This window comes from Herpailurus yagouaroundi, unplaced genomic scaffold, assembly GCF_014898765.1.
Source record: "Herpailurus yagouaroundi ecotype Mexico unplaced genomic scaffold, PumYag 545, whole genome shotgun sequence".
NCBI classification, from domain to species: domain Eukaryota; kingdom Metazoa; phylum Chordata; class Mammalia; order Carnivora; family Felidae; genus Herpailurus; species Herpailurus yagouaroundi.
Genome location: NW_024412762.1, coordinates 157,024 through 173,864, shown reverse-complemented (window position 1 = coordinate 173,864; position 16,841 = coordinate 157,024). Strand labels below are relative to the sequence as shown.

Genomic DNA, 16,841 nt, shown 5'->3' with positions numbered 1-16,841 from the left:
ACTGATAGGATATTTCCACGTTTCTGGGTACCGTCCTCTCACATCCCCAATGAGAGAGAGAGAGACACTCACTCCCCTCATTCACTCACGCACCCACCCACCGAGACACAAGAGCCTTATGCAGCAAAGAGTGGGAGGAAGAGTGGGGCGGGGCCAGAGAGTTTAGTTGCTGCGCTGGGAACTACATTTCCCAGAAGCCTGTGCTTACAAAGCCGGTTCGCGTCGAGGTGCCAGGCAGCTCCGGGACCCCGACTGCATTCTCTCAATGGAGTCCGCGCCAGCGCGACGCAAAGGCTACCGGAAGTTGTAGTTCGCGTCCGGTCCGCGCAGGCGTACTTTCCCGCGGCGGTCGCTGAGCTGCTCCTTTGTGGTCGTGGGTCCGCTTTTGTGGGAGGCCGGCCCGCTTGCTCGCGCATCTGTCCGAGCGTCGGTCGGTCTGTCAGTCCGCGGAGGGGCCGCGTTCTACGCCCGCTGCCTCCAGACGGCTGAGCTTGAGACCGGCCCTGGTCCCCCAACGCAGTGCCCCAGGTCGCGGGTGATGGGGCGTGAGCGCAGCCTCGGGTGTGTGGCGCTTGCCGAGCCAGCTTGACCCCGACCTTGAGGGGAACTCAGGAGTCTCCGCGTGCGTGACCGTGCAGCCGGGAGTGCGCGTGCAACCCCACGGGGCTCCCCTGCAGGCTGTCCCTGAGCCCCAGGAGCAGGACCCGCGCCTCTGGGCCTGGCCTGGGGCCCAGGAGGCTGCAGAGCTGCCCACGCCTCCGGGGAACACTGCCGAGGGGCGCCATGGAGACCCCTGCCCCGAAGCCCCAGGAGACAGGTACAGTTGACTCTTCTAGTCACTGGGTCTGTGGCCTTGCGCTTGAGACTGACACCCAGAGATGTCAGCCTAGTTTCCCAGAAGCACCTAGCAGAGTCAGGCCCCCGTGCGCACCCGTTTACTTCCACGTCTCAAGCATGCTGAAGAGGAAGGGAATGGCAGTATTCTTCCTTCTTGATTGGAGTGCCTGAGACACTGGCAGAATTAATCCCTGATGCCTGTCGGATTGTGTTGGATATTAGGGCTCCCTCCCTACCCCATCTATATGGGCTGTTCCTGACTTCTCTCTGATCCTCCCCCATGCCAGGGGTGGAGTGGGCTCTATTTAGTTCAGCCATGCGCCTGGTGGCTATGGGCAGAACAGCCCCTTTGACTCATTTCTCCTCCTCAGCTCTGCCCTCCCAGGAGCCTGCTCTTACCCTCAGAAAGAATCCAGAGGATAAATTGGGTCAGGGTCTCCTGGAAGCCAGGTCCGAGGTGAGTGGTTGTCTTTTTTTCCTTCTGAACATCTCGCTCTTTATAAAGGGGGTTGGCACTTTTCTTCTGCCCAGGATCTTCAAGTCATTCAAGGACCACCTCTCTCCCTCTCCCAATCTGGGGTGCCTGCTCTCCCGTCCTTAGGAAGCTCTGGGCAAGGGAACAGCTCTGGTAGAAGAGTCCAAGTGTGCCCTTGAAATGAGTGTCCCTTCCAGCCTGATTCAGCCCAGTGGGTGGGTCATTTGCCCAGCATTATAGCAGGAGCTCAGAGGAGTGGTTTTAGTGGAACCTAAGCACGTAGATGACAGCTCACCCAATCACTTCAGTCACCTTCACATGCAGACCTGGGGGATGGCCCTCCTTGGGGAGAATTTTCTGGGATGGAATCAGGTAGGGGGGTGTGGAACAGTTGAAGGAAAGGCTGCATTGCAGCACCAGGGTAAGAGTGTTGGTAAGGGGGTGCGTCCCTGTCTGCATTTCCACTGTACGGACCCTGAAATGGGGTTGTCAAGGAAAGACCTGGAGTTTTAGCAGATTTGGGAGCTCAGCGAGGAATTGGCCCTGGGGCCACTTCTGCAGCTAAGTAGGGCCCAAATCCCTCCTTTCACAGACTTTGGGTTTTGTTTCTCATTTTGTTCTACCACCTAAACCACCCCCATCCTTCACAGTATTTAAAAGGGTACAGTTGATAAAGAGAGTGTTCAGTAGTGAGAAGGGCTGGAGGATGGAGGGTCCTTTGACTTTTTTAGGGTTTTGTGATTCTGTTAACCTCCCACTTGAAAGGGGTCTGATTACAAAAAAAATAGAAGTAACTATAAAAACCGCATTATGAGATGTGCCTAGCTTCTGTAATGTGTTAGAATGCTCTTTTGTTCTATAAAACACTCAAGATTGAAATGACTGTCAAATGCTGTATGTGATCTTTGATGGGTCAGAGATCCAAAAAATTCAATCAAAGGAAGTTTGGGACAATTGAGGACATTTGAAAATGGATTTATCTTAGATCATATAGTATCAACATTAAATTTCTTGGGTGTGATGATAACACTGTGATTGGGTAAGAGAGTATCCTTAGAATATACAAGGTGAAGCATGTGGGGTAAGATATGATGTTTGCAACTTACCTTCGAATGGTTCAATAGGAAGTGTGCATGCACCTGTGAGTGACTCCCTCAAGGTAGTACCTTTCTTGTTCATAGGTGTTATTCCTAAAGGATCAGCTTGTTAGATCCTTGAGTAACTGGTCCTCCTCTCCTGAGTACTCTTCTCTCCCAGCAGTCCCACTCAGACTCACAGTCAAGTGTTTTGCTCTCCTGGGACATCCCCCCCACCCCCACAGTCTTTTCTGACTTCCTTGCCAGTTTCAGTACCACACATTTGATTCCCACATCTTCCCCCTGGGATTTGTTTCCTATTCTACAGAATGAATGCACACCAGACATGGGCTTCTCCCAGTGGGTTGGGAATACCCCCTGATGGGCCTTCACAAGGCTCAGATCCTATCTTGCCCTCGCCTTTTGACACCCTCACACAGAAGCCTTGTAGCCTCTGATAGCCCCCTTTCTCCAACACCACATTCTGTTGTCTCTGGAGCTTGTTTCTGCCTATGTTTCTCCTTTCTTCTGCTAATGCCATGACCATTATGCTTCATCCCTGCCTGCCTCAGTTATGGGCATGTTCTCAGCATGTGTCCTCACCCCCACTTTCTCATCTCCATGAAATCCAGTGGGTTTTCTGAATCACATTTATTGAGGTATAATTTATATAAAGTTCTCCAATTTTAAGTACAGGATTTGATGAGTTTTGTTAAATGTAACCAGCACCACAATCATAACATAGAACATTTCCATCACCCAGAAAGTTCCTTCATACCCCTTTACAGTCAGTCCTCTCCCCCAATCCTGTGGCAGCCACAGTTTTGCATTTTTTAAGAATTGTGTATGGAAATACATAGTATGTAGTGTTTGGTTTCTTTTTAAAAAGATTTTTTTAATGTTTATTTATTTTTGAGAGAGAAACAGAGACAGAGACAGAGCATGAGTAAGGGAAGAGGGAGAGGGAGACAAAGAATCCGAAGCAGGCTCCAGACTCTGAGTTGTCAGCACAGAGCCCAATACAGGGCTTGAACCCATGAACTGTGAGATATGACAGCTGAAGTTGGACTCTTAACCAACTGAGCCACCCAAGCGCCCCTAGTTTTGTTTTTTAAAGATTTTATTTTATTTTTTTTTAAGAGGGAGACCCGTGAGTAGGTAGAGGGGAACAGAGAGAAATCTTAAGCAGGCTCCACTCTCAGCACGGAGCCCAACGTGGGTTGCAGTCCCATGACCCTGGGATCATGACCTGAGCCAAAACCAAGAGTTGGACGCTCAACCAACTGAGCCACCCAGGCATCCCTAAATATTTTATTTTTAAGTAATTTCTATACCCAACATGGGGCTCAAACCCATAACCCTGAGATCAAGAGTTGGGTCTGCCAACTGAGCCAGCCGGGTGCCCCACATAGTTTTTAGTTTCTAATTTCATTTAGCGTAATGCTTTGAGTTCATATCGTTATGTGAATCAATAGTTTGTTCCTTTTTATTGCTAAGTAATATACCATTTGTATTAGTTTACAAGGGCTGCCATAGCAAAGTGCTACAGATGGCTTAAACAACCAATTTATTGTCTCAGTTCTGGATGTTCAAGATCCACATTTCAGCAGGATTGGTTTCTTCTGAAGCTGCTCTTCTTGGTTTGTAAAGGTACCTTCTCCCAGTGACTTCACATGGTCTTTCTCTGTACATGTCTGGGTCCAAAGTTCATTTTATTATCAGGACACCAGTCCTGTTGGATGATGGCTCACTATAATGACCTCATTTTGCCTTTATTATCTCTTTAAGGACCCTCTCTCCAAGCATGGTCATTTTTCTGAGGTACTAGGGGCTGGGACTTCAACATGTGAATTTGGAGGGGTCACAACTCAGCCCAAAAGACTGTATGGATATTTACAATTTGTTCATCCATCTACTAGCTGAGAGATATTAGGTTGTTTCCAAGTTTTGGCTATTACAAGTAAACCTATCAATATTTGAGTACAAATATAGATATTTGTACTCTGTTTTAAATTCTCTAGAATAAATTGTTTTAAATTCTCTAGAATAAATACCTAAGTGGAATTGCTGAGTCAAATAGTAAATATATGTTTAATTATCAATTTTATCGATCATTTCCAAGAGCCATCTTTTGATTTGATTTTCTCTATTGAATTTCTGTTTCCTATTTCATTGATTTTAGATCCATATTATTTCCTTCCTTTACTTATTTTGGTTTCTTTTTTTAAAATTTTAAAAAAATATTTATTTATTTTTGAGAGAGAGAAACAGAGACAGAGAGTGAATGGGGGAGGGGCAGAGAGAGAGGGAGACACAGAATCTGAAGCAGGCTCCAGGCTCTGAGCTGTCTGGACAGAGCCCAATGTGGGGCTCGAACTCACGAACCATGAGATCATGACCTGAGCCAAAGTCAGTTGCTTAACTGACTGAGCCACCCAGGTGCCCCTACTTATTTTGGTTTCTTAAAGTTGAAACTCAGATATTGATTTGGCACCTTCCTTCTTTTCTCATATACCATCCGATGCTATAAATTTCCCTCTTAGCACTACCTTAGCTACATCCCACAAACTTTATGTTGTATTTTCATTTGTATTCAGTTCAAAATAGTTCCAGTTTCCATTGTGATTTCTTCTTCAACCATGTGGTATTTAGGAATGTGTTGTTTAATGTCCCAATATTTAGAGGATTTTCCAGATATCTTTCTATTATTGAGTTCTAGTTTAATTCTGTTGTAGTTAGAGAAGGAACTTTTGTATGATTTGAATTTTTTCAAATTTACTAAGATTTATTTTATTGCTCAGAATGTGGTTTACCATGATAAATGTTCTATATGCACTTGAAAAGAATGTGTCTTCTGCTTTTGTCAGCTAGAGTGTTATGTGAATGTTAATTAAGTTGAATGATGTGTTAATCAATTGTTTTATGTCCTTACATATTTTTTGCTTATGTGTTCTATCAATTATTGGGAGAGATTATTGTTGAAATTACCAAGTATAATTGTGGATTTGTCTTTTCAGTTCTATCAGGTTTTTGCTTTATGTATTTTGAAGCTCTTTTGGTAGGTACATCTATAATGTTGTGAGCTTTTAATGAATTGCTGTTGTGATGATGACCATTACATAATCACATAGTGATTATTATGTAACATCTCTCTTTATCTCTGATGATGTCCTTTGCTCTGAAATCTGCTTTGTCTAATGTTAATGTAGCCACTTCAGCTTTCTTTTGATTAGTATTTGCAGGATATATCTTTTCCCATTCTTCTACTTTTTTTTTTTTTTCAACGTTTATTTATTTTTGGGACAGAGAGAGACAGAGCATGAACGGGGGAGGAGCAGAGAGAGAGGGAGACACAGAATTGGAAACAGGCTCCAGGCTCCGAGCCATCAGTCCAGAGCCTGACGCGGGGCTCGAACTCACGGACCGCGAGATCGTGACCTGGCTGAAGTCGGACGCTTAACCGACTGCGCCACCCAGGCGCCCCCCATTCTTCTACTTTTAAACTACATTTGTCTTTGTTTTTCTTTTTTTCTTATTTGATGTTTATTTTTATTTATTGTGTATGTGTGGTGTATTTGTCTTTGTTTTTTTAATGTTTATTTGTTTTGAGAGAGAAGGATCATGCACAAGCCAGGAAGGGGCAGAAAGAGAGGGAGAGAGAATCCCAAGCAGGCTCCACACTGTCAGCATAAAGCCCAACACGGGGTATGATCTCACCAACCGAACCGTGAAATCATGACCTGACCTGAAATCAAGAGTCGGACATTTAGCCGACTAAGCCACCCACGTGCCCTTGTCTTCATTTTTAAAAATTTTTTTTTTTCAACGTTTATTTATTTCTTTTGGGACAGAGAGAGACAGAGCATGAACGGGGGAGGGGCAGAGAGAGAGGGAGACACAGAATCGGAAACAGGCTCCAGGCTCTGAGCCATCAGCCCAGAGCCTGACGCGGGGCTCGAACTCACGGACCGCGAGATCGTGACCTGGCTGAAGTCGGACGCTTAACCGACTGCGCCACCCAGGCGCCCCTGTCTTCATTTTTAAAGTGGGTTTCTGTGGCTGACATATAGTTGGGTCTTAATTTTTTAATTTGATTTGACAATCTTTAATTTTGAATTGGAGTATTAAGACCATTCACATTTATTTATTTGTTTACTTTAAGTTTATTTATTTATTTTGAGAGGAAAAGAGTGTGTATATGCAAGCAGGGGAAGGGCAGAGAGAGAAGGAGAGAGAGAATCCCAAGGAGGCTCCACACCTGCAGTGCAGAGTGGTGGCTCAGTTTCACGAACCATGAGATCATGACCTGAGCTGAAATTAAGAGTTAGACACAACTGAATGAGCCACCCAAGCACCCTAAGACCATTCACATTTCTTTTTTTTTTTTAATTTTTTTAATGTTTATTTATTTTTGAGACAGAGACAGAGCATGAACGGGGGAGGGTCAGAGAGAGGGAGACACAGAACCTGAAGCAGGCTCCAGGCTCTGAGCTGTCAGCACAGAGCCCAACGCGGGACTCGAACTCACAGACTGTGAGATCATGACCTGAGCCGAAGTCGGATGCTCAACCGACTGAGCCACCCAGGTGCCCCAAAGACCATTCATATTTAATATAATTATGGCTATGACTGGATTTACATCTGCCATTTTGTTATTTGTTTTCTATAGGTCTTGTGTCTTTTTTGTTTCTCCTTTATGCATTCTTATGAGGTAAACAAATACTATTTTAATATACTCTTAATTTCTCTGATTTTGTTAACTTATTTTTTCCTTTTAGTTGCTTTACTAGATGCTAGAGTGAATTTGACTTTGTTGAGTGTTGGCTTTTTTTTGGAATTCTTAAATATTTCTGGAATTTGTTCTGGGTGGGCATTGCTTAGTATTAGTTGGATCTTTCAAGGCTTGCTCTTTAGGTTTTGCTAAGGTGGAGCCAGAGAAGGCTTTAGTCTTGCGCTAATTTTGTCAGACCACTGAAGCTCTTCTCTTCTATGGACTTTTCTCAGTGCCCATTCAGCAGGAGGGCATTCCACTCTGGCTGGTGAGACCATAAACTACCCCCAACCTTGTGTGAGTTTTAATAATTGTTCTACCTACTTCTTTCTGGTGTTTCTTTTCCTGGTTTGGGGTTGTTTCCTCCCAGGCACATGCCTATTGGTCCTCACTCAGTCTCAAGTGGATCCAGAGTTCTGGGTCCTCTGCTCTGGCATGTAGCCCTAGAAATTTTAATCACCTGGACACCCTAAACTCTGTTCTCCTTCAAGTTGGTGAGACCACAGGTTCTGTCCGGGTCACCACTCCCCACACTATAGTCTGGAAACTGCTTCCAGGTGGGAAGATCGGGTGGCTGTGGGGCTCATTTTGTTTCCCTTCTGTCAGAGGTCTGTTCTGAGCTGCGACTCGTCTAGTGTCTTGAATTCAATCATTGTTTCATACATTTTGCCCAGTTTAGCAGTTGTCTGACGGAACAGGGCAAACCTCGTCCTTGTTACTTTTTTGTGTCTGGAAGCAGAACATGAAATGCAGTTTTTACCAGGCTGCTGCTTCTTCACTCTGCCAGCCCACACGCAGAATCTGTTCTTGTCCCTCTCTCCTGCCTTCCCTCTGTCCATCCTGCTGCAGAACACAGGCATCAGCACCTCAGAGCACGTGTCTTCATCTTCTGGCCACAGCGGCACCTCCCACTGCTCCTCATCCACGACGACAGAGCTCCGTGAGCGTGAAGTATCAGGACACGCCCCCTGCCAGAGCCTAACTCACCCCGTTTCTGGGCGCCAGCGTGCTCTGCTGTGGCCTGCCCCTTCTCTAATGCTTGAGACAGAAGACATCCCTGACACGATTCTGGACGCGGCACGTACTGCTGTTTGTTCTCTTCTCATAGAACCAGGGCAGGGTCTCCAGCCTCTTGGTGTGCCCAGCCAGAGAGGCCGGAGATGGCCAAGCGGGGACTGGCAGACGCTGCGTCCTTTCCTTGGTACCTGAGACTGGGATACTTTCACCCTGCTTTATTTTCTCTTCAACCACAGGAGGCCCCACTGCTCCCAGTCTTTTCCCTAGCTGCAGGAAAACAGGCTCAAGGAAACTGGGTGGCCAGACCAAAATCTTACTGCTAATCCCTGCCCTGCTTTGCTTTTCCTTCTTCTTTGAAAAGTAATTTTTTTTTAATTTACAAAACCAATATTTGCTGTGTAACAAAGTTAATAATCTTCTCCTTTCCCTGTACCTACAATCACATTTCCTTAAGACAGCCAGTGTCCTCAGTTTTGATACTTATTCTTCCACATCTCTTTCCTTATTCACATGAGCAGCTTCCAGCGTATGTAGACATGGGGCTTAACCATATTGTTTTAAAAATGGGATCAGACTGTACACATTCCAGTGCTTCCCTTTGTTTTTATGGACGTATAATTCACATACCATAAAATCCGTCCTTTTCAAGCGTACAATTCAGTGGTTTTGAGTGTATTCACAAGGCAGTGCAGCTGTCAACCGTAGTCAGTTTTAGAACATTTCTATCACCCCCAAAAGAAACCCTATATCCATTAGCTATCACTCTAGCCCTCAGCAACCACTAATTTGCTTTTCGTCTCTCTGTATTTGCTTATTCTGGGCATTTCATATAAGTGGGATCATACCATATGTGGCCTTTTTTGGCTTCCTTCACTTAGCATAATGTACAACGCATACCTTTGGATAGCTGCATCATTTTCCGTGGTCTGCCTGTAGGCGCCTACCCTAATTTAGTCAACCATCCTGATGCCTTGGTTGGTTGGTTGGTTTCTGGTAAGTACAGTGCTGGCAATACTCAGCCTTGCATTTGCTTCCTTATGTGCAGAAACTTTGTTTCTACAGTGTGAATACCCAGAAGAGTAGAACAATTCCCACTCCCACCAAAAATGCTTCCTCATTGCCAGGATGCCAGGTTTTAATTAGTGCTCCCCTGATAGGTAAAAAGTGTTACGTTATTTTGTTTCAATCTATGTTTTCCTGACCAAAAAAAATCATTACTTTTTATATGTCCATTGGAAATGTGCAGTCTTCCTCCTTGAATGGCTTTTTCTTATTTTTAAAATTTTGAAACTTTTAAGCAGAGTAATAACAACCCTCTTTGTACCTACTTTGCAAAATTAATGACTAAATTGTGTCATATTTGTTCCAAATCCTTTTAAAAAAGTAAAATATTGCAGGTAAAGGCAAGAGGTTTTTTTGCATCCTTCCTGGCCCCCCATCTTCTTCTTCCCCTGCCCTCCTCAGTCTGTGACAGTATCAGAGGATGGTGACGAACGGCAAACACCAAAGGGCACCTGCCATCTGCCAGGCACTCGAGTGTGTGCTTCACACACAGTAGTAATTCATTCAGTCCTCTCTGTGATTAATGACATAGGTACTGTTAACAGACAAAGAAACTGAGGCACCCCCAATTCATGGAGCCAGGAAGGGCAAGAGTGGGTAGCCCACCCAGGCCATTGGGCTTAGAGCCTGTGCTCTCATCCGCCAGACAGTAGAGCTAGATGCACATCTGAGTATCTGTAAACTCCACGCGGTGCCGTGTGTGGTTCTAGACGGTACCGTGTCAGGCATCACACTGGGCATGGTTTCCCTCAGCCTGCTTTTGTGCCCACCACACTGCTCTGAAGAGCTCCCCACAGGACGAGTTACTCCACCGTGTTCATTTTCAGTGCTGCACAGTTTTCTGTGGTATATTCATCCCTACCGGTTGATGGGCGTTCAGCATGTTTCCAGTGTTTTCTCAGTTACTCGGGCTGGATAGGAATCTCAGAGTGAACTTCTGAGGCACAGGGAACACACACTCTCGGCTTCACTAGAGAAAGTGGAGCAGGTTTTGCCCTCCAAAATGGATGTCCCCCTGATACCTATCCAATGGTGTAAGACCATCTGTTTCCCCACGGACCAGCCCCCACTACTTACTTTCAGGCTTTAAACACTGTGCCTCTCTGCTGTGTGTGAAATGGTATTTTATTAATCATTTCTGTGTATCTAGTGTAGCTGAGCATCGCCTCATGTGCTTATTAGTCATTTGTCAGTGTTCTGTGAATTGTCTGCTTAAACCCTATGCCCATTTTCTTTTTACTTTCTTCTTAGTGATTTGCCAGTGTTGCATGCAGAAAATGTAAACTTTCATGGAAGAAACGTAAATCGCCCCCTCCTGGTTTCTGGGTTTCCTGTCATGCTAGCCAGGGATTTAGGGAACTATCTCCCAGCAGGGCCCACATTTAGATCCTTGTCCCACCGAGACTTGCATTTTGTGTGTGTTATAAAGAGTGGCTTTATCTTTCCTACTGCGTTATGTTGGTGTTTGTCTGCGGTCGGGCTGCCGTAACAAAATACCACTGACTTGGCGGCTTAAACAACAGAAATGTATTTTCACACAGTTCTGGAGGCGGCAAGTCTGAGATCAGGGTGCCAGCAGGGTCCGGTTTGCTGAGGCTCTCTTCCTGGCTCTTGCTTCTCGGGATGCGCAGCAGGGAGAGAGATCTCTTGTCCTCTTCAAATGCAGCCACCAAGCTTGTCAGATCAGGGCCCACCCTTATGGCCCCTTGTAACCTCAGATACCTACTAAAGAGACCCTGGCTCCAAATACAGTCATGTTGGAAGTGAGGGTGTCCACATATGATTTCAGGTGGACACAGTTCTGTCCACAGCAATGGTGAAAACTGTCTAAAAGTATAAACCACTTTTTTTTTTAATTTTTTTAACATTTATTCATTTTTTGAGAGACAGAGCATGAATGGACGAGGGGCAGAGAAAGGGAGACACAGAATCCAAAGTAGGCTCCATGCTCTGTACTGACAGCACAGGGCCCAAAGCAGGGCTCAAACTCATAGACCGTGAGATCATGACCTGAGCCGAAGTCAGAGGCTTAACCGACTGAGCCACCCAGGCACCCCAAGCATAAGCCACTTTTAGAGCTGTTGGTGAAAGCTCTGGTGGTCCCTAAGGATGCCCCCACTCTTCCTGACCTCCTGGTAGGCAGAAGGCCTCATCTCAGGGCCTGACATTGTGCACCACGGTGCCTGACCATGGGTGCTGATGCAGGTCCAGGGTTTCCAGAGAAACCTGATAACCCCTGGGAGCTTGGTTGCATGCCAGTCACTCCCAGCAAACACTTACAAGATGGGAGCCAGGCCTCCCCTGCTTGGTTTGTTCTTCATTGTTATGTCTAATGTAATGCCCTGTCTATGATTTAAGCCAAGATCCCACAGTACCCGTGTCTTTGAAGAAAGACACACCCTTGCCACCTTAGGTCAGCGCCCTGATGGGCCTGGAGAGCTTATATGCTGCTATCAAGGGGGATGCAGAGTGGAATTGGAGCGTGAAGAGCTAGAGGAACATTGGGGATGCCAGCCTGGAGGCTCCAGAGCCGGTGAGGAGCCCCAGGCAGCAGAGGAGCCTGGGGTTCTAGAACAGGAGTGCCTGCACGTGTCAGTGACCACTGTTGGGGAGAGTGGGAACAGGTCAGGACATGAGCTGAGGGAGGGCAGGGGAACAGGGGTCTGGTGGGAAGGTGTGGGAGGCAGGCAGGCAGAACACAAAGTGGCTCCTTTGGTCCTTTGGGCCTGTGCTGATAAGTAGAGTTTACTTCCTTAGGGTGTAATAATGGCTTCCTGCCCAAAGTAGGGTCCTTTTGCAATGGTGAGATTTGAATAGGGCTTCTGGGTTCTTTGTACTAGTCTTTCAAGTTCTTAAGCTTGACATTCTTAAGCCTGGGAAGCATAGCATCTTACCCAGAACTTACAGCAGCCTCCAGCCCACTGAGGCACCTGCACCAGGGCTGGCCAGTTAGCTTGGCCCTCCCAGTCCAGAAGGCCAGGGTCTGCATGGCCATTCCTGGTTCAGACGTGTTGTGTATGTTGGGCTGTAGATAGATGGCATCTACAGCACAATCTTCCATACTCAGGAGAAGGTCACCCAAGGTTAACCCTTCATTCCTAAGGTCCTGAGTCGACATGTGGCTCCCTCGGAACCATGAACACAGTCTGAATCACTCCTGTCCTGAGTGAATGAGAATGTGTGTGTCATTCCAGGAATCGGTGACTTTCAAGGATGTGGCTGTGGACTTCACACAGGAGGAGTGGGGCCAGCTAGACTCCCCTCAGAGGGCCTTGTACCGTGACGTGATGCTGGAGAACTACCAGAACCTTCTTGCCCTGGGTAAGATAGCTTCTCAAGCTCAGCCTTCAGTCTGGGCATTCTGCCATGCCAATAGGTATTCCCAAGCCTCCCTTTGGTGCCAGGCCCAGATGCAGGAGATGTGGTCTCTGCACTGATGCTGGGCCTGGGCAGTGCATGGTAACTGCCAACATCCTTGCCTGGAGGTGGGGCTGGTCCCATGGTGGGGGCCAGAAGAGAGGGAGGAGATGGACAGGGGCCTGGGAGCCCAGCCTGCCCTGGAGCTTTCCAAGGGAGATACAGAGGGGAACATTAGTACCCACGGGGTCCTCAGAGTACGTGCTTCATTTGAGGTTCTGCATGTGAGACCCCCGTCCCCGGGGATGGCGCACACCTCTTAGTGCTGGGCTGGGCTGTTTCCTGGCGCTGTCCTGCTGTGGGGAGCCACAGCACTCAGAACCACACACACCACTTCCTCCCTACAAACAGGACCCCCAGTCTGCAAGCCAGATGTGATCTCCCACTTGGAACGTGGTGAGGAGCCGTGGTGGATGCCCAGAGAAGCCCCTGGAGGGGCTTGGCCAGGTGAGCAGGGAACACAATGGAAGGATGTACAGACCCTTGCCTCTCAGTGCTCACACCCCCGCCCCCGTGTGGTCCTGCTTCCTTCCTTCAACACATACGTTGAACACCAACTGTGTGTGGGCAACTGTGCTGGAAATTCAGTGGTAAGCAAAACAGGCAAAAACCTCTGCCTTCTACTGGCGAGAGACAGAAATAATGTCCACATCTCTGGAAACATTCAACAAGTGGCAAATGGACAGGGGGCAGGGAGTGTGTGGAACGAGGGCTTCACTCACCGAGAAGAAGGCAGAGTCAGCCTTGGGTTGGGAAGGGAGGGGGATCAAGGTTCGCAGAGGTGGCTCCAATGGAGATCATCCCCCTGGCATGTGAGGCTGACAAGAGACTGATTTAGCTCTTAAAGAGATGTACATACATCAGAGATGTACATACACACAGCAGTCGATGTTTCGATAAGTGAATCATGTCCAACTGCCAGACCCCGTGAGCCCTGCCCCTTTCCTGGGTCCCTGGCTCTATTTGGAATTTCCCATCTCCATCTTCCTCTGCCCCGTCTCTTGTGGGCTTGCACCCATCTCACCCGAGATGCATGCCCCGAGCCTTGGCGTGCTCTGGCTGTTGGTCTCCCCTCTCTTCTCTGTGCTCACCCGAACCCCCGGCAGACCACAGCCTGAGTTCTAGTGCCAGCTCTCCACATGCTTATGGAAGATTGCATTTTCTGTTTCTTACAGAAGGGGAGCCTGGGCATGAGGTGAAGGACGAGTCGTGTCAACAACAGGGTGTTCACAAGGAAGAGCCTTACCAGGAGCCCATCACTGAGCCACTGGTGAAGTCTAGCATCCACAGCCCCAGTCTGGGCAATGGGTGGGCCCGAGAGCGTCCGGCAGGCTCTCTGGTGAGGGGTGAGGCCACACTGCAGAGGCCAGCGCCCACCAGCTGCTGGGACATTTCCCTGGAGAGGCACCAGCAGGGCCATGAGGTGTCTGAGAAGGATTTCCCCTCTGGGCGTACCCTCTTCACCCCACAGAACATTCCTGAAGAAGCAGACCCTCCTGATGGGTCCACCGAGGGCTTCCAGTCTGGTGAGGCGGCCACGAAGCACCGGAGAGCAGGCGCAGGGAGAGGCCCGTGCAAGTCCGGTGATCACAGTGACCATCTGGCCCCAAGCAGGAGGCGGGTGGCGGCCTCTGGGGATGGCCTCTTCGTGTGCAGCGAATGCGGAAAAGCCTTCCGCCAGAGCTCGTCCTTGACCCTGCACCGGCGGTGGCACGCTCGAGAGAAAGCCTACAAATGCCACGAGTGCGGCAAGGCCTTCACCTGGAGCACCAACCTCATCGAGCATCAGCGCATCCACACCGGTGAGAAGCCCTTCTTCTGCGGCGAGTGCGGCAAGGCCTTTAGCTGCCACTCATCGCTGAACGTGCATCACAGGATCCACACAGGCGAGCGGCCCTACAAGTGCAGCGCCTGCGAGAAGGCCTTCAGCTGCAGCTCGCTGCTCAACATGCACTTGCGCGTGCACACAGGCGAGAAGCCCTACCAGTGTGGCGCGTGCGGGAAGGCTTTCAACCAGAGGACGCACCTGACGCGCCATCAGCGCATCCACACGGGCGAGAAGCCCTACAAGTGCAGCGCGTGTGGGAAGGCCTTCACCTGCCACTCGTCCCTGACTGTGCACGAGAAGATCCACAACGGGGACAAGCCGTTCAAATGCGGTGACTGCGACAAGGCCTTCAACAGCCGCTCGCGCCTCACGCTGCACCAGCGCATCCACACGGGGGAGAAGCCCTTCAAGTGTGGCGCGTGCGGCAAGGCATTCAGCTGCCACTCGTACCTGGTGGTGCACCAGCGCATCCACAGCGGGGAGAAGCCCTTCAAGTGCAATGAGTGCGGCAAGGCCTTCAGCTCCCACTCCTACCTCATCGTGCACCAGCGCATCCACACCGGGGAGAAGCCCTTCGACTGCAGCCGCTGCTGGAAGGCCTTCAGCTGCCACTCGTCCCTCATCGTGCACCAGCGCATCCACACCGGGGAGAAGCCCTACAAGTGCGGCGAGTGCGGCAAGGCCTTCAGCCAGAATCACTGTCTCATCAAACATCAGAAGGTCCACGCCGGGGAGAAGTCGTTCAGATGTAACGAGTGTGGGGAAATGTTCGGCTGGAGCGCCCACCTTGCTGAACACCAGAGACGACACAGCGAGGAGAAGCCCTTTGCCATTCAGTTCAACAAGCACTTACTGAGCACCTACTACGTGCCGGGCAGCCTGCTGGGCACGGGGGGCACGGGCGTGAGCGGCGTGGACCCACTCAACGCCCTGGACGTGGCAGAGCTCTTGTGCGTGGTGCAGCCCTCGGCCAGCAGGACTTTCCCGCTGGGCAGCAAACCTGGAAATTAGCATGGCATGCTGGTTGTCATCAGCCTCGCTGCTTCCCCAGAAAGCACTGCGGCTCAGATCCACGTGCCTCAGATACAGGACTGGCCCTGCCGCCTGTGCCCATCTCCCCACGCGCTGGGACACCTCTCTGAGCGGTCGGCACCACCCTGGGAAGGGCTGCCCTATAGGAGGGAAGACATGAGGGCCATTTGAGGATGTCCTATCGTCCTGCTTTCCTTGGGCTTGCAAGTCACCGACCTGGGGAGTAGGTCTTACCTGAGGACAAAAACAAGGTATATTGATCATTGTGTCCTTGGGACCGGCTCCTGGCATGATTTCGATCAGGAATTTCCTTTGTATGCTGTTATGTTTAGAATAATAATAATGGTAATAATAGAAACAGAGTAAGTATGAACGCTATTCTTTCCAAGTGAACATTATTCTGTTCTGGGAGAGGAGAATAATCTTCACTGGTGGGGGTTTGGGAAAAGGCAAATTTCCCGGCCTGGCTTCATTGAAGCAGCTGTACTGCTGGTGACAGCACCTCCGTCTCAGAAGCCCAGCATTAGCGTAGCCAGGTCCTGACACACCAGCTTCGTCCTGGTGGGAAATGGTGAGCACACAGGCGGGTGCCCGGCGTTCATCCAGGGTGTGGTGTTGGGGATAGATGTGTCTAGAAGCACGCCTTCACCCAGGCTGGCCAGTCTGCCCGCAGGGCCTCCCTCTGCTCACTGGTTCAGCCCTGTGGGAGGAGCCCCTCTGAGGGGACCTGTCCCCCTGCTGTCTTCAGAGGTGGACGGCGTTCATCTGGAATTAATGTTTATTCCGCACAGTCCTAAGCAAATCCAAGCTGCTTTCTCAGTGATAATACTTTATGTTTATAGAGAGAGCTATAGTTTATGGAATGCTTTTTAGTATACTTTTTAAATTATGGCAGCAAAATGACCACATTTCGGGAAATGTGGAATTAAGGAAAAGACTCCCATAATTGCTAATAAAACTGCATTTCGCACTTTGATACATTACCTTCTGCTTGTTTCAGAGTGGATTTTTACGTTACTGCAAACATAGTGTATATATCACTTTAATCTTTTTTTCCCACCTACTGCATAGCAGAATTTTTTCCCAAGTAACTGCACTGTCCTTGGAGTTATATGTGTTTTAAATGGAGGCATAATGTTCTATTAAATATTCTTTTATTGGATGTTGAAGTTATTTCCATGTTTTCACTATTATAAATCATTTCACAGTTATAAACTATTCTTCATAGAGCATCTTTTTGGGTTTTGTTTGGTTTTGTTTTTTAAGATTTTATTTTTGGGGTGCCTAGGTGGCTCACTTAAGTGTCTGACTCCTGATTTTGGCTCA

General features: G+C 48.6%; 1 protein-coding gene across 2 annotated transcripts; it reads left to right on the top strand.

Annotated features, from left to right (window-relative positions):
• The first annotated feature begins 290 nt into the window (after positions 1 to 290).
• ZNF74 (zinc finger protein 74) lies at positions 291 to 16,498 on the top strand. Of its 2 annotated transcripts, XM_040465046.1 has the most exons (5): positions 292 to 817; positions 1,209 to 1,294; positions 12,433 to 12,559; positions 13,007 to 13,102; positions 13,831 to 16,498. In XM_040465046.1, the coding sequence occupies exons 1-5, from the start codon at positions 784 to 786 to the stop codon at positions 15,492 to 15,494; spliced, it is 2,007 nt and encodes a 668-aa protein (XP_040320980.1). In that variant the 5' UTR covers positions 292 to 783; the 3' UTR covers positions 15,495 to 16,498. The 2 variants fall into 2 exon arrangements, with proteins under 2 accessions (XP_040320981.1, XP_040320980.1); XM_040465047.1 differs by lacking the exon at positions 13,007 to 13,102 and having other exon boundaries at positions 291 to 817.
• Positions 16,499 to 16,841: the final 343 nt, after the last annotated feature.

Bases quoted from the DNA above. Each gene is read 5' to 3' on its own strand.
- ZNF74 (XM_040465046.1), top strand. From the start codon at position 784: ATGGAGACCCCTGCCCCGAAGCCCCAGGAGACAG. The intron at 12,560-13,006 runs GTAAGATAGCTT...CCCTACAAACAG, and splicing joins CCAGAACCTTCTTGCCCTGG to GACCCCCAGTCTGCAAGCCA. The intron at 13,103-13,830 runs GTGAGCAGGGAA...TGTTTCTTACAG, and splicing joins CCCTGGAGGGGCTTGGCCAG to AAGGGGAGCCTGGGCATGAG.